General features: G+C 42.4%; 1 protein-coding gene across 1 annotated transcript in view; it reads right to left on the bottom strand.

Annotated features, from left to right (window-relative positions):
• EIF5B (eukaryotic translation initiation factor 5B) overlaps positions 1-26,299 on the bottom strand; it is a 67,100-nt gene that overhangs the window by 6,122 nt on the left and 34,679 nt on the right. The window contains exons 10-21 of the mRNA XM_034757969.1: positions 25,515-25,810; positions 23,965-24,072; positions 22,197-22,307; positions 16,518-16,585; positions 14,947-15,088; positions 12,798-12,929; positions 11,964-12,146; positions 11,682-11,843; positions 8,892-9,023; positions 3,262-3,393; positions 3,078-3,154; positions 2,784-2,948 (exon numbers count right to left, since the gene is read on the bottom strand). Coding sequence (XP_034613860.1) covers positions 2,784-2,948; positions 3,078-3,154; positions 3,262-3,393; positions 8,892-9,023; positions 11,682-11,843; positions 11,964-12,146; positions 12,798-12,929; positions 14,947-15,088; positions 16,518-16,585; positions 22,197-22,307; positions 23,965-24,072; positions 25,515-25,810 — 1,708 coding nt within the window. The remainder of the gene's footprint in view (positions 1-2,783; positions 2,949-3,077; positions 3,155-3,261; positions 3,394-8,891; positions 9,024-11,681; positions 11,844-11,963; positions 12,147-12,797; positions 12,930-14,946; positions 15,089-16,517; positions 16,586-22,196; positions 22,308-23,964; positions 24,073-25,514; positions 25,811-26,299) is intronic.

The following is a 26,299-nucleotide window of genomic DNA, read 5'->3' as shown; positions in this document are numbered from 1 at the left end:
ACAGAAAGCGTAACATTGTGGAAAATGGACCCATTCCATAACTTCATTGCCTCTGCACATAGGGATAGCCACTTGGCTCTCCCCTGCTGATTGATATAGTACATAGAGGTTATATTGTCTGTTAGGATCTTTGTGTGTGATCCTGCAGTATTCCTGACAGCTGCTGGCTTGAGGAGATTGATGTGAAGGGACATCTCCATGCATGACCATTTGCCTTGCGTCATGAGGCCGTTTAGATAAATGCCCCCTCCTATGAGTGATGTGTCGGTGGTGAGGAGCAATGACTGATGTTTGTGAGAAGGGAATCCCTTTGCAAACATTGGCTGGGTCCTTTCACCAGTCCGAAGAGTTTTTTATCTTGATGGGTAGTGACTGGGGTTTGTTTTACCTGTCCTTGTTCGGTCTGTCAACCGAGCCAAACCATATTTGGAGGCATCACATGTGAAGCCTGGCATGAGGTATCACCACCATTCCCACTGTTGTATGTCCCAAGAGTGGGAGGCAAAGCCTGGCTGGCATTTGTGGACTGCTTTCAACAGTCGTGAAGTGCCTCTGGCAACTTCTCAATAAAGTAATTCAGTTTAGACTAATTTATGTAGTCGTATTTCGCTGTGAGGGCTTGGTAATTGGCAATCCAGAACCTAGGAGTACCCTTTTCTGCCAAAAAGATCAAGGCACTTCCAATTCCTATCGTAAGGAGTAGCCCTTGACTGATGATGTCGGCCACGGAAGTTGACACCATCCACCATGATGGAGTTGGTTGGCGGGTGGGAAAAAAGGAATTCAAATTCCCTGGCAAGGACATAGTGTTTTTTGTCTGCTTGCCTGCAGATTGGGGCCACTGATTCTGGGCTTTGCCAGGTCTAAAATGGCCTCAATAATCAGCAGGACGATCTTTGAGGACGACATCAAGGAGCTGATGGTGGGGATCCCTGACTTCCTCCAATGGTATTTTCACCAGCTCCTGGAAAAGTCAAAATTCATCTGCCAAGGATGGTGGGGGAGGCATGATGGCTTCATCCAGAGATGAGGAGGATATGGTCCTCCATGTCGCTTCCTCCTCAGTATTGGCTTCCTGCTCCTCTTATCTCTTGAGGCGGTTCCAAAACCCTGGATGCTGCGGCAGAGGGGGTGTGCCTGGAGGGTTCTTGAGTGAGGCTCAAAGCTCGAGAGGCATGCTGTCGATGCACTGCCCGAGGGTCCCAATATGGTCATTACTGTGACATACAGTCCAGTGGTGGCACCCATGGGTGCCTGTACCAAGATGGTGATGGTGGTGGGTGCCATCCTGGGGTCCTGTTGGTAGTGAGCACCATATGGAACTTGGAAGGAGTATTGTGACACTACCTCCTCTGGCTCACTGTCTGAATCCTTGCTAAGAGCGAAGCAGCATGGCACGGCAGCAGGAATATTTCCTGTGTTTGGTAGAAGCATGGTGTAGAGGTCTCGGTACTGAGGCAGAGGCTTGAGTGCATCTGGCATGCAGAGGTCTCTGGAATGACGGGATTCTGCTGGTACCAATCATTCTGGCATCGGTGGTGGTGCCAGGATGGGAGGTAGAGACCTTGTCTGCACCTGTCTTTCAGGTGCCATGTGAGCCATCGCTGGCGATACCATGTACCGGGAGAGTCTTTTTAGAACATTTACTCTTGTCCTTCAGTAACATGCCCATCGGATCCATGGGCCTGGCAGCGGTACCAGTAGCCATTGGTTGTTGTGAGGCCTGACTGCTGGACTGAGATGGTCTCGGTGCCAGCAGTGCCGAAGATGCCAAGCGAGATGATGATCACTTATGGCCATCTCAGGGCTCACTAACGGGACTTCCCTCTCTCTTCTTGGACGACTTGTGAGTGGGGTCCGCAGCCTGTTTCTTCAACCCACATCCCTTAGATGTGTGAGGTTGCGGGAAGACTCATGTCTACCACTCGACTGCTATCGCAGAGCTGCCTCCAGGAAGATGCTCTTCTGGAGGAGCACTCTGTCTTTGCAGGATCCTGGATGGAGTTGTTGGCAAAGACTACACTTCTGCTGTATGTGACCTTCCCTGAGGCAGTGAATGCACTGAGTGCACTTTTCCACAACTGGGATCGCCTCTTTACAGGTGCAGCACTTGAAGCCTAGTGAACCAAGTATACCCCATTGAGAGGAAGGATCTCCGGCCGGGAAAAAAGGCGTGAAGAAAAACAGTCAGGGGGGAGGGGGAATAGAGAATAAGAAAGGAGGAGAAAAAAAAACTACAACTAGAACTAGGAGGCTAACTAACTAGAACTATGTAGAACAAGAGAACAATAGCCTTAACGGACTGCTAATGGCACCATCTCTAGCCAGGGGCAGCTGAGAAAGACTGGGGTGGGGGAGGTTAGCCCATGCGCACTAACTAGCCTTGTGTCGCAGCATGAGGAAAGACTGCACACCTGCGGGCCTAATGGACACTGCTAATGAAGTTCACCGATCAGCAGCTCAGGGATGCAAGCACACCTACAATGGAGCACCCATAGGAACACTACTCGAATAAGCAGCTCCATTTTATACATTCCCTTCAGACTAGATTTTATTATGGTGGTTTTGTAACTGGTAAATCTGCTTCCGAGTGAAAAAAGTTTCATTGCTCTGTGCTGGGACTGTAGAATTCTTGAGATTCCAATAAAAAATAAATTAAAAACCCCACTAGAACTTCACAAGAACTCCATGCTTAACAGAAATATGCATTCAATGTGTGCTTTTCATTTCATTAGGTATTACACAAGTTTGAAAGCCTCCAAATAAGAACAACTCTCACTTACTTGAACTCTTCCTGTTTCTGTTTTTTGTAGTCTTGCCTGTATTTTGTAAAGGCGTCAAATAAGTGATAAATTATTTCTGCACTAAAAATTCGAACTCCTAAACTATCGGCCATTTCCTGGGCATCTCGTTCAATCCTCACATCAAATGCCAGAATTACTGCATACCTGCAAGTTTAAAAATAAAATAAAATAAATAAATAAAATCAACTGTGAAGTAGCCTACAGAACAAGCAACAGTTGGAAACTTTACCATATGTTGTAATGGGCACAGCAGCATAAGAAAAAGTTACTTACTGAGGATCATGTTCCAGCATAACTGATGCCTTCATAACATCCTTTTTATGGACAGGACCTATGTTAATTCCAGCATACTGTGGGGAAAAAGCAATAAATGACTACCCTGCTCTTCTTCAGTTAGATGAACATAGAGTATTTCAGACCATAACTTTCTAATGTTTTCGTTGTATCAAATACTTACTGGCACTTCTGATGTCTTAAGAAATTCAAGTAGTGCCTCCAAAGAGCCTAACGTAGAGGCCTGGACATAAACACCTTTCTCTTCCAACTTGATAGCGTTCAGTGTTTGCTTCAGTTCATGTATTAACTCATCCTTTAAAAAGAAAAAGCAAGTTTTAGCAATCTTATCAAACTACAATAACCTGCTAAGCTTCAAAACTCCTCTATCCATCCACGGTCTTATAATGCACCCATCAATATGGTATCTTGACACCATGTGCCAACTTATGTAATTGGCCCTCTGCTCCACCACTCCCTGGCTAAAGAAACTGATGTTTCTGTCAGTATACAGAAAAGTTTCTTCTCCCCCTCCAATGTAGCTAGAAGAATCTCTGGACCATGAAGTCCTACCAAATCACTTGAAGATTTTGCAAAAAGGTAGGTTTTGCATTATTATTGAAAGAGCTTATCTTCAAGTGGTTGAAGACATGTATTCCACTCAGGTGTGTGCACACCCAGCACACCCTAGCAGTATCCTTAGGGGCAGTGCTTGCTTCCCTCTCTTCATAACCCCTTCCATGACTATATGAGGGCAACACTGCCCCAATCCCCCCTCAGTTCCTTTTCACCACCTGCTGCTGGAGTCTGAACCCTTAGTGTGCTCTTTCCTTCACTGCGTTTTGCATCATCTTTGTATATAGTTATAGTTAGTACCCTTAATTAGTCAGTAATAGTAAGCAGTTAGGTAGTGTCTCCCCGTGGGATGCCCTCATCAGGGTTTAAATATTGCCCGTTGCATGGGGCAGCTATCCCCAATAATGATCCTCACACCAGAAATGTACTGTGTCTTGGGGAAGGGCACTTTAAAGAAAGATGCTCTATATGTGAGTCCTTTAAAAAGAGGACACAGGTAGCTAGAGACTTAGGATTAAAACAGCACCTGCTCAAGCAGGCAATGAGGCCTGCCTCGATGTTAGACCGCTGTGGAGAATCAGGCTCCTCAAAGAGTGCTGCAGCCAGTATGGACTGGTGCTTCTAGACCGAGCTTAGAATACTCGCCCAGGGGGGAAAAAAAAAAAGGGGGGGGGGGTCTGCTCCCCTTCATCGGGACCCCTGAGGAAAAGAAACCACAAAACAGATTGTGGTTGTTTCAGAGGGCAAGGAGATCATCTGCTCCACCTAAGAGAAGTACCGACTGGCACTAGGAGTCTCCCAGTATGCAGGATAGAGCAGGACCCAATCTCCGGTACTGAGGTGGGATCAGGATGAATCTGTACCGTTGACTCCAGTACAACCTTGGGGGCACCCTTTGAGACAGGTACCCTGGGCATAGATGACAGCACGGTCAGTTTCCACGCTGACTGCCTATCAGGCAGCAGATTTGCTGTGCCTGCCTGTCTCTGTTTCACTGATTATTCAGGATCATACAGCTGCAGTGGCATCATTTGCTGAGTACTCAGCTCTCCTGGGTTTGGTGGTAGTTTCCTGCTGAAACTGAGCATATCGTTGACATGGATTGAATCCTTGATACTGATACAGACTATGACACTGACTGCATCTGCTGACCTGGGACCAGCTTCATTTTGAAACCGATGCCTCTTTTGGGGCCCACTACAAGTTTGGAACTGGTCCCAGTATTCAAAAAGCCATCAACTGTTCCTTTCGTACTGATGCCACTGTGGGGCTGGGCCCTGGATAGTGCAGGACACTTGGTAGCTCGGTCAGGAGTAGCCACAGGAGGGCTTCGGCTGGGGGTGCGGGCTCTGGGTATCAGGGTTGGGGCAGGGGATTGGGGCACAGGAGGTGTCAGGGGTGCAGGCTCTGGGCAGTGCTTACCTCAAGCAGCTCCCAGAAGCAGTGGCCTGTCCCCCGTCCGGCTCCTATCCAGAGGCGCAGCCAGGCAGCTATGCACACTGCCCCGGCGGCTCTGCACGCTGCCCCATCCACAGGTGCCACCCCCACAGCTTCCGGAAGCAGCGGCATGTCCCCCTACCAGCTCCTACACGGTGGAGTGGCCAGGCAGCTCTGCGCACTGCCCTGTCCCCAGGCACCACCCCCGCACCTCCCATTGGCTGCAGTTCCCGGCCAATGGGAGCTGCGTGGGTGGCACTTGGGGCAGTGGCAGCATGTGGAACCCTCTGACTGCCCCTATGCGTAGGAGACAGAGAGGGGACATGCCGCTGCTTCTGGAAACCGTGTGGAGCCATGGCACACGCGAGCGGGTCAAACCCCTGACCCTGCTCCCTGGCTGGAGTGCCGGAGTGGGGCAAGCCCCAGACTGCGCTCCCCAGCAGGAGCTCAAGGGCCAGATTAAAATGTCTTACAGGCCGGATGCGGCCTGTAGTTTGACCACCCCTGCTCTAGAATGACAACACCGGTACCTTCAGTAGGCTCCCCTCTGAAACCACCTATCCTGCAGTCCCTCTGCATGAGGACATCCTGAACCTTTGGGACAGTCTGATGTCATTCCACATCAGGATCTGATCAGATGCATGGCATCGGTCTGAGGTATTCAGGTCAAGTTTGTGCAGGAAAATACCCATACGTTGGTGGATATCCTCCAGCCACTGGCTTCTGGGAGAGTTGCTCTCCCAATAAACAAAGCAACATTAGAGCCTGCTAAATCTTACAGAATACACTGGCTTTGTTAATGCCCACAGCAAAGTGCACTGATAAGAGATACTATGTCCCAGTGCAGGACTTCAAATCCTATTTCACCCATCCAGCTCCCAATTCCCTGGTTGTGACAGCAGCAAATGAGTGAGACAGTGAAGAAATACATCTATGTCTCAAGAGTTCAAAAGGCTAGATTTGATGGAGAGAAAGCTATTTGATAAGTCTGTTGGTTTGCAATGTGCATCTGCAAGGAGGCAGTCAACGTATGATTTTATGAACTGGGACACCACATCCAAATTTGTAGACATGTTACCAGAATCCTCCAGGGAGAAGTTCAAGGCCTTTCTTACGGAAGGTCATTTAGTGGCCAAAACATCTTTACAATCAGTCCTGGATACACCAGATGATTATCCAGGCTCATGGCCTTGGCTGTAACTATGAGAAGAATCTCATGGTTACAAAACTCTGACATAGCGTCTAAGATCCAGCAAAGCATATAGTGGACTTGCCATTTGCCTCGGAGAAAACGGATGAGACGTTACATTCTTTCAAAGACTCTTGGGAACCCTATGCTCATGGAGAATTTATACCCAGCCACACAGAAGGTATTTTGGGAACCAACAGCAATATCATTCTGAGCAGTATTTCCATCAGCCTTCCTACCCTGTAAGGAAGCAAGATTTCCCCTGAAAGGGGCATAAGTCACTGAGGAGGAAACCTTTTTGGTCTACATTTAGTCAAATGGCCTTCTTCAGCCAGACAGTCTGTTTGACCACTGTTTCGAGAGCAGCACCTCAGTTCTCAATATCATACCTATGCCCCAAATATTTGGGGACAGGCTGTCTCACTTCTACAGTGCATGGGAGATGACAATTATGGACAGATGAGTTCTAAGCACTGTGGAACTGGGTTATGCCATTCAGTTGCTAGCCATTCTCCCCTCCCATCCCTCTACCCCATCCTCCAGGGACCCCTTTCACAAGACACTGCTGTCACAGCAGGTACAAATCCTGTGTACTCTAGGGCAGCTGTTCTCAAACACATTTTTCCCTCCCCTAAAAGCTTCTCACATCTCACCCCGCTTCTCAGTGCTCTCATGCTATCTTCAGGACACTTATTTTCAAATGACAATCTTCCCAGGCCACAGGAAGTTCCTCAGATTCCTTGTCACCGGCCATCACTACCAGGACCTGGCTCTCCCCTTTGGACTGTTCCAAGTGAATAACTGCATTACCATAGCTGATGAAGAGGCTCAGATGATGCCTCCACAGTCACTGCAGGCTCATTCAACAAGAGGTCAGGTGACAGGGCTGCATTTCTTAGCAATGTCTCAGTAGGAGATACCTGCAGGGCTATGACATGGTCTTCTGTGCACACTTTTGCTAGACATGCTGTTATCATCATGGCATTGAGATCTGATGCAAATTTTGGGAATGCACTTCTGCACTATTTAAATAGACTCCAAGCCCATCTCCTGCTGGAACTGCTTGTGAATCACCTGAGTGGAATACATGCTTGCAACCATTCAAAGAAGAAGAGACAGTTACTTACCTGTATTGTAATGTCTACTCTTCAAGATGTGGGTGCAGACATGTATTCCATGACCCATGCTCCACCCCTCTGCATTGGAGTCTCCAGCTAGGGATTTTGGTGCAAAGTAACAGAGGAGTTGGGGTGGTGCCTTTATATAGCTATGAGAGGGAGGAGAGCGAGCACTGCCCATATGGGTACTGCTAGGCAAAATTGTCCAGTTTTTGTGCACTGTGCCCGTGCACCCGAGGGGAATACATGTCTGCCTCATAACTCGAAGAACAACAGTTACGATACAGGCAAGTAACTTTTCTTCAATCCACTGCTCTCTCCTTCCTAATACTGTAATAGTCTCTACTGTTGAGCTTGATGATCAGGCAATCTAGGCAGAATGTGATTGTCAGCTACCTATAGCGTCTTCACTAGTGTAAGAAAACAAAGCTGCACCTTTCTGATCAGCCACGAAAGCAGAGACCCCTAAAATCTTGGTCAGCAGATATTTTTAAATGCCCTTTGTGGTACAATGTACTGAGCAAACAAATTACATATTACAGAGAACAGACTAGAAAAGAACAGCATAAAGACCTCATTAAATTCAGAGCAAGATACCCACTCCTGCCCAGGCTTCCCGCAATATTAAACATGCAGTCCAGTTCCTTGACAGACACAAATCTTTCTGTCCCCTTAATTTTGGTAAGTGCTCAGATGGTCACTGTATGGAAGATTTTCTATATACACACACGCCAGTCAGAATTTTATGACTTTTTGGAATATGAACTTAATGTTGGTTTAAAATCAAATGTTAAGTGGACAGTTCTGGAAACTGTAGGGTTAAATCACTGAGGCAGGCCATTTATACCATTTGATGGGATGAAGTTTTTGAAAAGTGAATTTTTGATCCAGACAACTAAAAGCAGCTCATCCAGAACGGTAGTACAGCTATATTAGCACAAGGACACGAAACAATTAAACACGCACAGGGAAAGTCCTCCCTAAGTTTCTCTTGTGTGGTACTTCCTAACATATGCTAAAGCCAGTTCTGTAAATTCAAGTATTCTGATCTCACTAATTTAAAGAACAAATTTGTATTTTGGGTAATCACTAATTTTAATAAAATAGATCCAGATTACTACAGGTCCCAAAACAATAATTATACTTACAAACTGGATAGTTTGGTTTTTAATAACTTAAGCTCAGAATCACAGACTCCAGTAAGCTAATTTTCTACCTGGTAATAAATGTGTCATGGAAACACTAACAAATTCCACTGTGCTAGAGTTACAGGTTATAGTGTTAACACAAAACTATCATACATTACAAAATTGTTTTAGATCCAACTAAAACGGCTACGTTTCCTACATGCTGAAGTTTCAACATTTTAACAGATTAAAAATTCCTCTTAAAAAGATTTTAATTCTGTTACTTTTAATCATTCAGTGGATTTCATGTTACTTGGCATTCCATTCTAGATCCTACTGGAATTGGATACGTTCAGCAATGCCTCACCTTAAGAACTGGGATCTCATCCTCTTTATGAGCCACAAGCAGGGGCAAACCAGCCAATGTTTTCTCCAAGTCTTTCCCAAGAATCTTTACACCCTGGGCTGCAACAACTTCTTTGTGTTTTTCATACTGATTCTGAAGAAGAAAGAAAAAATTAATTTACGAGTTCACATGGATGTTCTTTAGCAGCACACAGCAGGGGGGTGGCTACTCAGCAGATCATCTGGTCATATGTCCCTCTTTTCCCATGCTACCAATAAAGACAGTCAAAGTTGCCTAATTTTATGGCTGCACAAGCAAACAAGGAGGCACAGACGCTGACAATCAAGCCCTGTAGCACAAAGGTGGCTCAGGCATGTTCCCACTTCTTCCAGATTTTCTTTGCCTCCAACTTCCTGAAGTGGGGAGCATGTGCTTCAGTGCATGCCCATCTGCTCTCTCCTTAATTCTTCCTCTTGCCTCTCTTTTAAGCCCAAAACTAAAGAAAAGGCCCAAGAGAAGGAAAAGGAATCCCAGAAAAGAACAGACAGAAAACAGAGCAGCAGAGAGTGAGTCTATCAGCATGTCCCCTGCTTCTGACATAGATTTAGTTTTGTTTTGTTTTTTGGTGGGGGGAAAGGAGGGAGGCACACCAGACAGCACTCTACAAAGTGTCTACAAGGGCTCTGCCCCCCACCCCCACATATTCAGCATGACTGGAGAGTAGGTGGTCTTCGATGAGGAAAGTAAGCAGCCCTTCCTAACAGCCTCTTTCCTGATAGCAATACACTGGTATCGCCCCCTCTCTCATCTCCCTGAAGCTCCAGCACTGTTCCTCCACATCCTAGGGGAACCCTCTCCTACCCAGACCCTCCCTACAGCAAGGAATTTCACAGTCTCAGCTTGAAGAGACCATCAAGTCAGTGCTGGGATCCATTACCTCTGTAAGGTCTCCACCTTCCCTGGAGATTCCAGTACAGCTCCCTAACCCCACCAACACCCCACCCTTTCATGCTCTCTGGAGGCACCCAAATTCATCTCCTGTCTCAAGGCTGATGAAGTTCCTCTAGGTGACCCTCACTTGCTAGAGACCCCATTTCCCATTGGACTCCTCAGGAAGTGACAAGAGCTAAGGAGCCCAGACTCTCAGTAAGATTCAAGCTCTTAAGTGCACTCTGAAAATGGGACAGAGGCAAAATTTTACCCTTGATTTTAAACACAGGGAGCATGTGCCCAGATGTGCCTTCAGTTCACCCGCTCCCCACCCCCCTGCCCTCAGTAAGCAGATACCCAGCAACTGCAGATGAATCAAACAGGACCTTGCTCTGAGAATGACAAAGAGGAGTCTTAGTATCCAGTCTATCCCTTACAGGCCAACAGCAGTACCACTGGACACCAAGGACAGGAAAGCTGACCTAGCACTTCATAGGGCCCCCAAGAGAATTGTTGTAGCCATCTGCATTGCTACTCAATCTGTGTGGGTGTCCAGGTGAACATGGACAAGGTGCCTGATCTCCCTACTACAACTAGACCCAAAAGGCCCCATTAGTGTTGTCAGATTCCACTCAGCCTTCTTCCTTCCTCTGCAACACCATTTTCAATGCAGCCAGGATTGTGTGGTCACCACAGTGGGGCATCATCATGCAAGACAGAAAATGGAATGCCAAGGTGGGTGCTAAAATCCAGATTTACCAGCTTGCCCTATTATAGTGTCCAACTCTGTGAAGCCCCCAGGATTATAGAGCCCTGCAAGGACATACTTCCCCAACAATAGAAAAGATGGTCTTATTGTTAAGCTTCTGGACTGGGACTCAAGATCTGGATTTTAAATTTAAATTAAATTAATGGAGATATCCCATCTCCTACAACTGGAAAGGACCTTGAAAGGTCATCGAGTCCAGCCCCCTGTCTTCACTAGCAGGACCAAGTACTGATTTTGCCCCAGATCCCTAAGTGGCCCCCTCAAGGATTGAACTCTCAACCCTGGGTTTAGCAGGCCAATGCTCAAATCACTGAGCTATCTCCCCCACCCCTCATTTAATCTGAGAAATGTTTATGATTTGTGTTATGCAAAGGGGAAGACTAGTGAGTCATAACGGTTCCTCTGGCCTTAGTTCTATGAAATGCTCCAGACCCTTACTGCCTTCATTTCAAGTAGAGTAACAGAGAAAAGCTCTTCTGCTCCTCATCAGGTTCTAGCTTCTCCTCTTCCTCCTCTCATAAATCGACTTTTCACTTCTGTGGATCCAGAAGTCAAGATTCTAACCTCCCTGTCTACTCCCTAGCTACACAACCCTAGTGAGATCAGGCTGGCCCAGTCTCCTATCCCTCCGGAAACCTGCTGCAGCACTATGCAAGGGTTTCATTCATCTCATCTCAGGACACCTGGCACCAAACACCATAAATTACTGATTCATTGGTTCAGTAATTTCACTCTATATTTGCATGTTGTTGTTTTTTTTTAAGAAGTCTTTCTATGGGTTTTGTATGCATTTTACAAGATCTCTCCCCCTTCCACGTCTATGCATTAGGCATGAACCTTGATGCTTGTTAATATACACTTGTGTGGTTATTCTTTGATCCTTGTCCTGAACCACTTCCACAATTAGACACATCTATGGGAGTATGGATGCACTGTAACCTGCAACTTCTTCCATTTATTCCACCTCCTCACTTTAATTTGATCATATTTGACACTTTTTACTATGATGTAACGTGTATTGAATACTTCTCTAGGTTTCCCCCTTATTCTAATCTTTTGTTCTAATTCTTAAGACTTCCCTAAAATGCCACATGCACATGCTGTTCCCATACCTTAACTCGTAGTTCCTTCATAGGAGGAGGTAGCAGAAGACCTCGAATCTGAGTTACTATAGGACCTTCTACTCCAGGGACAATAATGGTATCACCCTCCTTCAGACGTCCATTAATCAAAATTACATCTATGGTAGTTCCCATGCCTGGAAGTGCTTTGACCTAAGAAATATGAGAGAGGAAAAAAAAAGTTAAACTGAGTTGAAATGCAAGTGTTTATCAGCCACAAAAAGGAAAAAAAGTTTGCTAGACAAATATTCTAAAGCACAGATACTGACTTACCTCCATAACCTGAGCTCTCAGTTCCTCACATTGGGCCAGTCTCTTGTTCAGCATGGTTTGCGTCAAATCAACAAGAAGGGCTATCAGACTCCCCATGCCATCCCCAGTGTGAGCAGAGGTAGGTACCAGAGAAACAAAAGTGCGGGGATCCTTATTCTCATAGAACAAAGCAGCATTCAAGCCCTAGAACCAGGAACAGTACAGATGCATGGGAAATTACCACATGAACAGTAACAGCATGTAGCAAGAAACTAAATGGTTCTATCACATTTTTCAAATCCTGAATTCAAGTCATAGCTCCATTTCAGTAACACCTTAATAATGCAATCTCAAATTTCACACTTTAAAGCACAAAAGGCGGCAACAGACAACACTCAAAATATAAGTAAATCCTATAAAGCTAGTTACTGTATTTTAGCTTACAGGCAGTTTCTATGGGACCAGTCAGAGGCTGTGAAAACTAAGTATTGCTGGAACACAATCACGCTAGTCTGAAGAAAAAAGGGAGGAGACCGTTTCTCTCAGGTGATTCAAATGAGGGGAGAGTGTGTAGAAAATCCACTCTGTTCTTGCTGGCCCTGCATTCTCAACAAAGTGCCCCAGGACTGGAATGGGGGTAGAGAAAGCGGTCGCTAATCAAAATAAAGCACAGGTTTTCTACTTTAGTTTCAATTTATATAAATGATTAACACTGATAAAGGGTCAGAAAATACACAGTGTGATATTCATACCATAAGAAATCTTTCTTTGGCTTGCTTTGTGAGTCAGGCTTTCAAAAGCTATCCACCTATTTTCACTTTTGTTAACAGAAAAAAGTTTAATAATCCAACCTACCTGTTGTGCAAATTCCACTATGATAGCTTTTGCACGTTCCTCAAATTCATCTTTTGTGTTTTTCTTCTGTTTCTTTAACGTGGTAGCTACATCTGTATCAGGGCTTTTTTTCCAGTCATATAACCTATCAATCTTGAAAATACAATTTTAATACAGTTATGTCATGCCTTGCAATGTTCAGAAGTGCATTCCTGGGTTATGCCTACAGAAGTCAACTGTTATTTATGACCTGCCTTACATATGAATAACTTGTAAGAAATATTAAGTTATTCATAAGTATTAATCACCATAGTACCTAGATGCCAATTTATCCTAGTAACCATGTGTAGGTTTCAAATATAAAATACATATATCCAGTATTGTAATGGGAAAAAAACAAAAACAGTACTGGAGAATATTTTCGAGAGCAATAATTAAGTTTTTTTTAAACTTCAGACTGTTAAACTGAGTCTTTTGATATATGTGCAAAGTGTTTTTAATACTGAAAAGGTAGTTTAATTACATGTATTCCGTCAAGTTTAAGACAAAACAAGTGGGAAAAGATTTTAGTCTTCCAGCTTCCCGAGAACATGACTCTCTTAAGTCATGACTTTTTTTTTTTTTAAATGAAATAATGTTCTTGGTGTTTATATACAGTGAAGAAAGGATACACAAAGCCCTTGCCTAAAGGATATTTAACAGTTTCTAAAAACGTATTTTAAAGCTTTTTGTTGAATTTGGAACTCCTTTCCTTCAACAGCACAACAGAAATTAAGTCAATATCAACAGCAATTTGTTTTTTAAAGAAGATGTGTTCAGAACAGGCATCAAAAACAATAAAACGACATTACAGAATTTAGGGTAACTCCCAAAGTAAGTTTTAAAGTAGGTCATGTTTGGTGCAAGGCATTATGGTCATTTCATTCAAATCCCTACTTAAGATTTGCTTCTTCCACAATGCTCATAAAAAGGTATGTAAATTAAGACCTTTTTAACTGGGCCATGAAGTAGTACACATACCTACACTGAGTAACATGATTCTATTGCTGTGACTAACAACATGGAAGTGTTTAAAAAACAAACAAAAATAAGATTTGAGGGCCTCCATAATTAAGGTTTAAGACACTTTCAAGGTCAAACCGCCCCCTCCACCTCCCAACCAGTAGACAAGAGTCCTTTCAGTAATTGCACAAATGTTTCTCAACTCCCTGCCACCCTTAATTCTTAATATTTACTTAATACTTTGAAATCGTAATGCAGTTCTTTTGCAATATGCATTAACACCTATTAAAAAAATAAGACTGCCGGTGTGTCGCATAATATATGGCAAAGTGATCTGAACACAACTTAGTTTTCTTAGCACCATCTATATAACAGACTAATATGTACATGAGAGCTGTAACATCAGGGTTTCTGTAGTGCCTTAGTTTTTCTTTTCTATACAAATATTTAATTGAAACATACAGTAAAGTGGTTTTTATCTTTATTTTGTAAGAAATCAAAATGCCTATCAGCATACCTGAAAATGCTGGCCAACTATTCAATTTTAAAGACAAACTAATTACATTAACATATTTTTCCTCTACTCTTTGTCACCTAATGCTGTAATACTTGAAACCAGTCCTTACAATGTATTTAAATTTGCTCAGTGCTCTGCTAGGACACCGAAACCGGTATCAAACAACTAACTTCCTGTTGTTAGTTTAGAAGACCCACTTCAGAAGATGCCATCGCTTGGCTAGACGACTATGCACACGCTAAATAAATAGTTAAAAGGGGAGCAGAATTGTACTCCACCTTTCAATTTTACAAGGTAAAAAAGAGAAGACAAGGCATCACCCAACCAATTCATCTAAGTATATTACAGAATGATTGAAGAACAACTTCCAGCAACGTGAACCACACAGAAGAGCTATGAGATGAACTGAATAATAAACATTTCTTTAAGGAGACTCCTTAAACTGCTCTGCAAAGTCTATGAAAATCTTATAATTATTCTCAGTTTCATTTACAGAAAAAGATGCAAGTCAACAGAGACAACTAAGAACCACAGCTTCAGCTCTTACAATGGGTTGATGGTACTGTTCATAAACACAATTCAATTGACAAAATAGCACAGTATGTATTTGATACTGAATTTTCTAAATAAATCTTTGAAAGGCCATCTTACCTTGTTGAGCGCTACGATAAAGGGACATTTCTTGGATTTCAGCAGGTTTATAGATTCAATTGTCTGGGGCTCCAAACCATGCATGATATCAACTACTAGAATAGCAATATCACAAAGTGAGCTTCCTCGATTTCTTAGGTTGCTGTGGCATTAGGAAAGAAAGATTGTCATTCATACAGTAATCAGAATAGTCCATACTTTTTTTTTTAAATTAGAAACTAATTTTTTTTTTTTTTTTTTTTAACATCAGGATCAACTGATGTTTACCCAACAAAGTGAAAATCTTGTGATTTTCATTAAGACACTGCCACATTCCTAGTTCCTGGGAAGACTGATTAAATGACATACCAGCTATATACCATTAATAGAGGATCACTTCCAAAACATTTTATAGAGTGTTTCTATAAGTCCAGGTCCAATAACAAAAAAACACATTTGTGGAAGAATTTTTAGGCAAACCTACTGGGAGGTGCAACACTCAATCAGCAAACAATATTAGCGATCACACTGTTTCTAACTTGTCCTTTTTGAGCAAGATTATTAAGAAGGTGATTGAAAATTGCTCTAAAGGTCCTAAATCAGATCACTGTAATTCAGTTTTGAATTTAAGTATGGGAAGAGACTGCACTGATCGAATTCTTTAATACCCTAGCAATAAACAAATTACAGGTAATCCATGCAGATTTATTTTATCTTCAGTCTCTAACCATGTTAACCAAGAGATCAACTCCTCCTACTTCCCTCAGAAAGTTAACACACTGCACAATTAACTTATTCACATATTGATGCTGACTGTTTACTCATGTTGCTGGGCTTATAGCTGAGGTTATGTACACCATGTTAAGGGTAGTATGTTCTTTATCTGTTGGAGCAGAAGGAAGTTTGTTATGAAGATGCCGAGTTTGTGATCCTCTACAGAAAAGGACTGCGTAGGTATTGGGAGTACAGCTAAAACCTGGCATTTCATTGCCTGAGAGGGTGTTGTTGGAGGACGTCACATTTAATCAACCATCATTCCTTTTATGTTAAGTTTTCAATAGGGATTTATTAGGATCCAGAATTAATAAGTAAAATGTATAGGAGACCTTTTAAGAAAGTTAGCTTTCATAATCTCCAACATCCAGATTCATTTAGGCTCTATAACAAGCCAAAAATTAGTTCATTGACTACTTTTCTAGAGACTAAGATGGGAAAAAGGTCTTTTCCCTAAGCACTTAAGTTACATTTTACAGATAAGCATTGTTTTCTCCCAATAAAGTTTTTATATTCACTATTCAAAGATAAAGATTGCCTTTACATGCTCTTCTAAATATAAGAGTTTGACCATGGATGGGAAAATTATATACACGTTTCATCCACAAGTCATTAGCTAGATACAAAATGCAAATGTAAATCAAGCACATCCTTTGTCAGATCCAAATATTTTTTTAGAAGTGTAAAGTTATACAGTAAAGTAGCAGATTCATCCTAAATTCTATAATTCAGTTAAGTATCTATGCCTATATTAACAGTTAAGTCTTATGATCAGTTATTAACAAGACCCTTCACATCATAACAATAAAAAAAATTACCTGAAAGACTCATGTCCTGGAGTATCAATTATCAGCATTCCTGGAATTTTTACGTTCTCTCTGTCAAACTAACATTTTCAAATATTAGCCATCTTGAGAAAATTATGTAAGAAAATAAACTTAATTTAGAGCCTCAGCAGTAGTCATAAATTCAAATATCCAACTAAGTATTTTAAGAAGGGCCAACACCCTTACCCTAACAACAGCTCTTAAGAATGCCATCGTGTCATGATAAAAGCAAAGCCAGTTGGGTAAAGGACACTAAAAATGACAACATCATATAAGGAGAGGTTACTTGCCTTGTACGTTAACTAGAGCTCTTTGAGATGTGTCCTACTCTGTGTTCCTAATTCAGGATGCATGTGCACCGTGCACTCTTATCAGAGATTTTGTCAGCAGTGTCAGTAGGTCCATGCCTGTGCCCGAGATAGCCTCATGCTCTGGTACAAGGGTATATGGTGGGAAGAGGGGGGCAGATCCGCTGCCACTCCAGTTCCTTCTGAACCACAAAAGCCCAGCAAGAAGACTATGGCAGAGGGGAAGGAGGGTGGCTAGTGGAGCGCCCATGGGACACACACCTCAAAGAACTCCAGTCACTCTACAAGGTAAGTAACCTTCCCTTCTTCAAGTAGTGTCCCTATGGATGCTCCACTTCAGGAGATTCCCGAGCAGTACATCAATTACAGAGGAGGGTACCGAGGAGGCAGATCCAGTACAGACGATAAAACAGCACCACCAAAAGGTGTACCAGCACTGGAAGCAAGCATAATAACGCAGTGCTGGGAAAAATTTGTGCAGCGAAGACCAGGTAGCTGCTCTGCAGATGTCTGAGACGGGTACATTTTCAGTAGAGTCACAGCGGTAGTCTGAGCCCTGGTGGAATGGGCAATCAACCTAGAAAAGGGACAAGTCCTTGCGGTTTTATAACAGGTTAAGATGCATCTTGAAACCCATTTGGACAGTCTTTGGGTAGAGATTGGGGGCCCTTTCATTCATTCCACAACAGAGATGAAGGACTTAGCTCTGTCAAGGTAAAAGGTGACAGCCCTTCTTACATCCAGTCTATGGAGGTTCACTTCATCTCATGAAGAGCGAGGCTTGGGCTAAAAAACACTGGTAGATGAATCTCCTGATTAAATGTGGAATTCTGAAGAAACAGACAAGAAGTGTGGATGTGAACAGACTGTCACTTTATCATGATAGAACATCATGTACAGTGGGTCAGCCATCAGGGTTCCTACCCTTCTGGCCGAGATGAAAACAAGGAACAAGGTCTTGAGGGACAAATGGAGGAGGGAACAATGCCCCATATGTTCAAATGGAGGCTAAGTTGAGGTCCCATGGTGGAGCTGGCTCCTTGACAGGAGGGAAAAGATGAACAGGCCTATAATAAACCTTGTAGTGGAAGGGTGAGCGAAGACTGAAAACCCCTCGATGGGGGACAATGAAAATCAGTGATAGCAACTTGGTGAACCTCAAATAAACTCAGCAACAATTCCTGTGGTTTTTAAATTTAACAGGCAATCAAGAATGCATGCCAGGCAGGACTCGAAAGTAGGTATAGAAAGTGGCTGTACCAAACTGAGAAGTGTTTCCACTTCTGCAAGTAAGTTTTCCTTGTTGAGGGTTTAAGTTATGAAGTAGTACTGTTTGTATCACTGAAGAATGGTCTTGTTCTATACCAGAGAGCCATCTAGAAGGATGTTCTTGAGTTGAAGTGCCAAGAGGTTGAAGGGGGTGATGGATCTTGACTCCTCAGTGAAGAGCTCTGCTGCCACCAGAAGATGGAGAAGCAGCTGTCAAGACATGCACACATGCTCTGGTAACCACACCTCTCTCTGCCACAGCAGTGCTATGAGGATGGCTACTAATTTCTCCTGTTTCAATTGGTTTAGGACCTTGAGCAGTAATGGCCTTAAGGGATAAGCCTATAGCAACATTCGAGGCCAAGGAATGACTAGAGCATCTCCTGTTGAGTTGCGGCTGTGCCCTCCTCTCGAACAGAATTATCTGCACTTTGTATTGAATGGTGTCGCAGAGACAGCCATCTCCAGATCAACCCAGGTAAAAAACATCCTCAGAACATGTTGCTGTTCAGCTCCCACTCAGGACTGAGATGGAAGTGCCAGCTGAGGGAGTTCGCCACTGCGTTCTGCAGTCCTGGTAGATAAACCTCTGAGATCTGTTTGTGGTGTAATATGCAGCAGTTTTATTCTGATGGGGCAGCCCCTGATGTGGGTCAGGAAGTGCTGGCAAGCATAACAAACCATGTTGAGCTTGATAAGATGAAGGATCACTTCCTTAGGAGTCCATTTGTCCTGAGCGGTGACGTTCTGAAAGTGCACATCATTGGGAGGCATCTGTAGTGATGATCCTCATGGGATGAGGATGCAAGAACATAACTCCCATACACACCTTTGGTGGATCCTTCCACCAATTTACAGAATCAAGGACACTTCGAGGTATGGACACCCATTTGGACAGAGTGTGCATGGTGTAGACTATTCTCATCCAGATGCAAAGACACCAGGAGTGTAGTCCTGCTAAAAGTGCCACAAATGTACAGACTGCCATATGGCTCAGGAGTTAGAGGCAAGCCTTGCTGTGGTTTGTGGGCTCTGATGTATTTAATCCAGCGTTGTGTTTAAACTGAATTGTTTGGTAACGCAAATTAAAGAAGTAAACTGTTGTATATACTGACCCCTTACAGGGGCAATTGACCTCTAGTACCTGAACTGTCTAGTAGAGTACTGGACAATGCAGAACACACATTTTTGGGGAAAATCTGGAATTGGCGGTGTGTTGGGGTCACCCTGCAAGTGACAAGTAAGGCTGATGGAAGCCAAAGTGTTGACTGGAGTTTGCTGGCAGCTAAAAACAGACATGTACCTTGTTACCAAGCATGCTGTTTGGCTGTTGGTGAGGAGTCCAAGTTGGGAGTTACAGCAGCAAAGCATTATGAGGCACACACGGTTACAGAGCAGGTGGTGGCAACCCCAGAATCTGACAGAAGCATAATAGTCTTGTCCAGCAGGGAGAAAGGTGGTGCTGCTTCTTCTCCTGATGGCTCCTGTTCATCTACAAGTTCCTCTTGTGGAACAGGATCCTAGGACAGCAGTTGTTGCTTTTGACGTGTCCTTGATGGGACCCTGTAGAGCTGGTTGCTATAAGGGACCAATAAGCCCATTGAAGAGGGACATAATGGAAGGGGACAGGATCCCAGGCTTGTTCTTGCCAGGTTTGCTGGATATATGTCCTGCAGGGAGTAGCTTCATCAGGCTGCACCGCACTGAGGATGGCTGAAATGGGAAAATAGAAGGGCCTTTTATAGACACCTCAAGCAGATGAGTTGTCATCTACCATGTCCATTGGAGGGGCAAGTGGTGCTGATACCAGCGGTCAAGTGGGTATGGACGACCAGAGGGTATCTAATAGGGTATCCACACAGGAACTGGAGGCTGAATCTGGTTGGTAGTGAGACCGTACCAGAGAATATGTCAATCAGAAATGCCTCTCAGTAACCACAATAGGTTTGTGTGGAATCGGTGACTGCATTGATACTAGATGGTAGGTCAAGTCAGTACAAGAGAAGGTCTCTCTTGATACCCTTCTTAAGCAACAGTGAATCACGTTCTTCCAGGATCCAAAGATCCTTGTGGAAAAGGAGCCTGGACAGTATTGGGTTCTCCAGATAAGGACCTCAAGCATTAGTACATCGGGTGATACGGGAGATGGTACTAAAGTGCAATCTGTGTGCTCTTCTCTGCTGGCTAGGGAAGGTGGTACCGATGACATTTTTGGCTTAACCTTAGGGTCACTGTGCTTCAGAAGCACTGGGCACAGTGCGGACTTCAGTGCCACTACAATTTAATAGACAGCTTCTCAGTATATGGCATGGTTTTCTAGTTGATGATGAATCAGGAGCCACAGTGGTACCCTTGTCAGGACACAGAGTCTCCCAAGATCCAGACCAAAAGGGCAACTTTCCCCTTCTCTTATCCTATTCCTCAGAACAGGGTCTTTTTTTGAACAGTCTGGGTGCTTCTTATAGGTCCCTCGGGTCTTTGCTTACCACAGCAGCAGTGATTCAGTTGCAGGAGCTCTCTGAGCAACTACATCCAATTTACAGGGAGGTGACTTCGACCCCCTAGGTCACAGGGAACACTCCATCAACAGGAGTTTTACCTTGTCCCCTCAGTTTTTTCAGATGTACTTTTAAATTTTAAGTGGATTTTATATGGGGGTGGGGAGCTCAAGTGTCCATCACTGTTGGAGAAAAACACCTGTGACAGGTCTGACAGGATTGGAAGCCCAGGATTTTGGGCATAATCCCTTACTTGAAGCTTTGATTTAAGATCTTAGTTAAAAGGCCCAGACTGGGAAAACAAAACAAAAAAAAGAAAAAGGGTAACCTCCCCCCCGTAAAAAGCACAAAATGTGCTAAATAACAGAAAAAGAAATAAAAACTGTCTAAAATAACAAGAAAAAATAAGCAAAAGAGGTGGCAAACCACGTAGCTAGCTAAGGGACACTGATGTTCCATCTCGAGCCACAGGTGGCTGAGAAAGAACTGAAGTTGTGGTGGGTCCACCCTTCCCCCATATATGCTCATATCAGAGAATGAGGATCTCTAGGGCACAGACAAGGACTCTGCTGATGAAAACGCCAATCTTGAAGTGGAGGGCACATAAAGACACAACTTGAAGGAAAAATAAACTTTCAGAAACTATATTTGATGTAGCAAATCTTCCAGCATTTTAGAAACCAGGATATTGCTTTGACAAGACACAAGAAGTTAGGATTTCTACTGCATTAAATCCAGCTAAAGGGAACAAACTGACAGCTTTTGCCATCTCAACCATCTTGTACTTCCTACATCAGAGAAACAAAGTTCCAGTAGATTGTTTAAATGCTTACAAAAATATTTCTGTATAAAACAACTTTTCTAAAAGTGATTTAATTTGCTGTTGGAGATTTCAAGAACAGCTCTCTTGCAACTTAGGATTGTTCTTCATATTGGACAAAATGTACTAGGAATGCATTTTTTAATATTAAAAAACAGGTGGCTGAGTGGTTTTCTAGATAAAAATCAAACTGCAATATTTCATTTACGGGGAAAACTAATGTCCCTTGGAAAGTGACCTTCAATGGCAACATCAGTTTTCTAATATTGTGGATTTAAAAGTAAAGCTTTTTGCCCGTTGTTAAACTTAGCGTGCGAGTGCATGCACTGAAATTAAGTAGAAACCATTTTAAAGCTCATTGAAGAAAAAATATACTCAGATATTTTTATTACAACTTCCAAGAGTATTACCAATTTCTACCCAAATGTCAGATTTTTGTCAATATAGTCAACATATACATGCATAAATGCACTTTCTAGAATGAAGCAGATGACAGGAGGAGGTTGTTTTTTTTAAAAAAAAGATGGTAATTATAAATTGTATGGCAATGTTGTTACTCTAATTCAGAAATTAAAGTGTCTTTTTTTTTTTAAAGTGAGAAGAATAAATTCAACCCAAACAACTAATATGTCTAACTAAACAACTAAAAACTAGGTTTTTATATACACAAAGGCAGAAAAAATTCTTAGAAAAATATCCCACATCTAGTAAGTAAGCAGATTGCTTTATGAACTTTTGGACCTCAATCTAAGGTCTTTGAAGTGCTGTTACTTACATTTTTCACCATCTTAGCTTGTTCATTAATGGCTTCCAGGGGAACATTAGTTGCTCCAATCTGCTGAGTGATACCACCTGCTTCACCGTCTTGTACATGAGTATGACGGAGCTATAAAACCAAAGAAATAAAGGGAGTACTGAATGCACAGGAAAAACAATAGAAATGGGAACCTGCTTACAGAAGGACATTTAAAATCGTATCTTGGAAGTGTCATTAATTATTTCCTATTTATTTTTGGGGGGGGGGGGGAGAGAGAGAGAGAGAGAGAGAGAGAGTGTGTGTGTGTGTTTAAACAGTCTTTTTATTTAGGAAGTTGCAACACGTATAAGAACATAAGAACAGCCATACTGAGTCAGACAAATGGTCCATCTAGCCCAGTATCTTGGCTTCTGACAGTGGCCAGTGCCAGATGCTTCAGAGGGAATGAACAAAATAGGAAATCCTCAAGTGATCCATCCTGTCATCCACTCCCAGCTTCTGGCTATCAGAGGCTTAGGGACACCCAGACCATGGGGTTGCATCTCTGACCATCTTGGCCAATAGCCATTGATATACCTGCCTTTATTATGGTGTTTTTAAATTGTTTCCCATACAGGTTGGGGGCATTTCACTCTTGTGACTGTTCATTTCCATTTAGTTAGTTTCCTCATTTTTGTGAAGTGCCCCTTTTTGAAGTTAAATGCTACTGTGCAGGGTTTCTTTGACATTTCCCCCCCTGCAAGGATGTCAAATGTAATTACATTATGATCACTATTACTGAGCGGTTCAGATACATACACCTCTTGGATCAGAGCCTAACCATGTAATGATTATTGTATAATCTCTGAAATTTACAACAGTAAGCTTTTGTGTAGAGGAACATTATACAGTAACATAATCCTGGGCTCCCTATTTAATAGGGTGTTTCCATATTATAGAATGAGTACATTTACAATAATCATGACAGGTCATTTCTCGTGATTTTATTAAACTGAGTGGAATCTCTGATTACATATTTAACAAACCAGGCATGTCCATCAAATGCTAATATTAAAAAAAAAAAAAATGACAGGTGCGGTGATTTGTTTGCAGGTGAAAGTATTCTGAGTATTAAGTAAATGGTAATCAAATATCTATTTGGCTACTGTCTGTTTTACTGGGTACATTCATTTTTCCATAACCACCAACCTCCCTCCTGAGTTGGACTACTTTTCTTTTTCCAATGGAAAGCTATCAGAAGCCTAGCTGCTAACTAGCAGACAACAGATTAATTCTTCATTTCGTTTTGTGTGACCATTTCTGCTAGGAAGCCCAGGCAAGATTCCGAAAGGATCAGCTGACAACAAATATCAAATAATTTGTGATATTTGGTTATGAATTGCAGCATCCCAGTACTCTTTAATGACTGGACATAAAGGCATAAAATCTCCTCTTCACCACAATTTTTCCAACATTTATCTCCACCCATTTTCTATTTTTCATCCTGACTGGTATAAGGTACCGCTGAAACGTTATCTTAAATAAGTCTTCCCTTTATTGTGCTCTATATTGAGGTTGCTGGTACTCTTCCAGAGCAAACCCCATTCCTCTGGGGTCTATACAGGTCCCTTTCCCAGCATGTGATATATGGACTTTTTTGGTTAGGAAAGTTATCGTATATTGTATATTTACAAGCATTATAGGATTACTACAAGTTATTTCAAGCAGTAGCAGTTACATTACACTATTGAGAAATCAACTATTACAGAAACTTGACAATGAAGATCCATCATGCTCTGCATCTTACCTTATCTAGAATTTTGGTCTTTCCTGTGTCTACGTGCCCAAGTACACAGATAACCGGTGCTCTTAGCTTTTCAGTGTTTACATTTTTGTTATTTTCAATACGTCGTTTCTAATATGAGAATAAAATAAGACACGTTCAAAACTAGAGATTAATATTTAAAGTATTACAAAAACCAAGTGGAGAATTACCTAATGTTTCCAGCAGCACCTTAAAAAGCTGGCAGGGTTTTTGCACTCCCTTTCCAAGGCTTACTAAATACAATACTTCCATTACAATTCAATCTCCAGGGAGGGTTGGGGGAGGGGGTATGCAGATTATGTGGACAGAAATTTTTCTAGTCCAAGTACAATTTTCATGGTATGCATCTGGATTCAATACATGTTGGGCTCTAGGTTGTTTATCTCCAAGCAGAACATCTGAGGTCCTGAGACTTGCAATAAGGCTAGCTCGAACTTTTGCCCAGCTTTTTGGCACAGTTTAAAGATCAAAATTAAAGGTTAGCATCTTGGGAATTCAGGTCTAATTAAATTGATTCAAACTGTTTCAGTTAGATGGCTTTCATCAGATTGTTGCTTTCTAAATTGCGAACTGAGAATGTTATCAGTTTCAAGTTATCCTACTAGTTATTCTTACTTCTTTCATCTGCTAAAGTATGGGTTTGTTAGGGATATATAGCAAAGGTGTGCTCTGGGACAGTAATAGGGCTTGTAGTGTGTTTTACTATGCATACATTTCAAAATCTTCTTACCAGTTGACACCAATTCCTAGGCATGCATTAATGAAAGTTAGAGTTTCTAAATCTATTGTGCAGTATGCTGAAGAGAAAAAAGAGCCAATGCAAAATGTCAGTAATTGAAAAAAAAAAAAACTAATAGCATAGAAATGCTTCATTGAAATTCTAATAGCATTTACAAAGGATGGAGTGAACTGTGATGATGCCACATACTTCCACCCTTCAAGGAAGCTTTCCTCTGAAAAAAGAATACTTTTTAGCCTTACAGAAGGAAGTTATACTCCTTGCAGTTAGCTCATACAACCCCTGTACTGTGGTTTTAAGTCAAGATAGAGGCAAGTCTGTCTAAATGCATTCATAAAAAAGAAGCTATATTAAGTACTGTTGAAAATCTTAATTTTTTGCATAAAAATTATTTGTAAGTCTGTAAAGCACTGACAATCAGTTCATTGCAGACAGCTATGGACACATGCACTAATATGTTGTTTGCAGTGTTGTTGTAGCCATGTCTGTCTCAGGATATTAGAGAGACAAGGTGGGTTAGGTAATGTCTTTTATAGGACCAACTTCTGTTGGTGAAAAAGACAAGCTTTCGAGCTTACGCAGACCTGAAAAAGAGTTCTGTGTAAGCTCAAAAGCTTGTCTCATTCACCAACAGAAACGGTCCTATAAAAGATATTACTTTGTCCACTCATAGATTAGCAGTTATGACACAGTATTAAAGTAATTTAGACAAGTATGGTTGAACAACCACTAAAATCCCCAAGATTTTTCATGCCACATAGATAAGCTTTGAGACAAAGCTGCATCTAGATACCTCAATTCTCCGCTTAGCTTTGTCATAAAGAAGCTCTTCTTTCGTACGATCATCATCAGAATCGCATTCTGAATCGGAGCTTATTTCTTTGCTTGGCTTTTTCTCTACCGATTGTTTTCCAACAGCTTGAGACTCTGTTTCTCTCTCATCTGAAGTCTTTTCATCTTCATCTTCACTTCCCTCACTTTCTCCATCTTCAGACTCTTCACTCTCTTCCTCCTCGTCATCATCCTCTTCCTCATCTTCCTCTTCCACTTCATTGTGTTCCTTGACTTCAATGTGGACAGGTTTTACCTCTGGCAAGAGGAGAGATAAAACTGAAATAAAATACTCTGTCAAGATCACATCCCCAAAAACCACCATAAAGAGAAGTAGAACAGAACATGGACTAATTTTGATTTATTTGTGTGAAGGAATAATTCATCTGCACTAAGTATGGGAATAAACTTCTAAATTCAGAGCCAGTCAAAGCAGCATACGTGAAAAATCAAAACAAAGCACGGAAATACAGTCAGTGCACCCATCAAGAATGATCCCTGCTGACCTAACGAGCCCTTTTCCAAATACTTGGAGTAATAAGATGTCTCTATTCAATTACACACCACGCACTTCATTTATAAATTCACATACAGTCAGTGCAGGCAAGAACTACTCCTGGGGGAATTCTGCACCACTGCACATGTGTAGAATTTATGTCCCCCACAAATTTCTTTGCTTCCCTGCAGAAAAATGACTGATGGGGAAGCAAAGGGAAGCCACAAGAGTACTCACACGACCCTCCCCAG

This window comes from Trachemys scripta, chromosome 1 (genome assembly GCF_013100865.1).
Source record: "Trachemys scripta elegans isolate TJP31775 chromosome 1, CAS_Tse_1.0, whole genome shotgun sequence".
NCBI lineage: Eukaryota > Metazoa > Chordata > Testudines > Emydidae > Trachemys > Trachemys scripta.
This window is presented reverse-complemented; position numbering and strand designations above follow the sequence as displayed.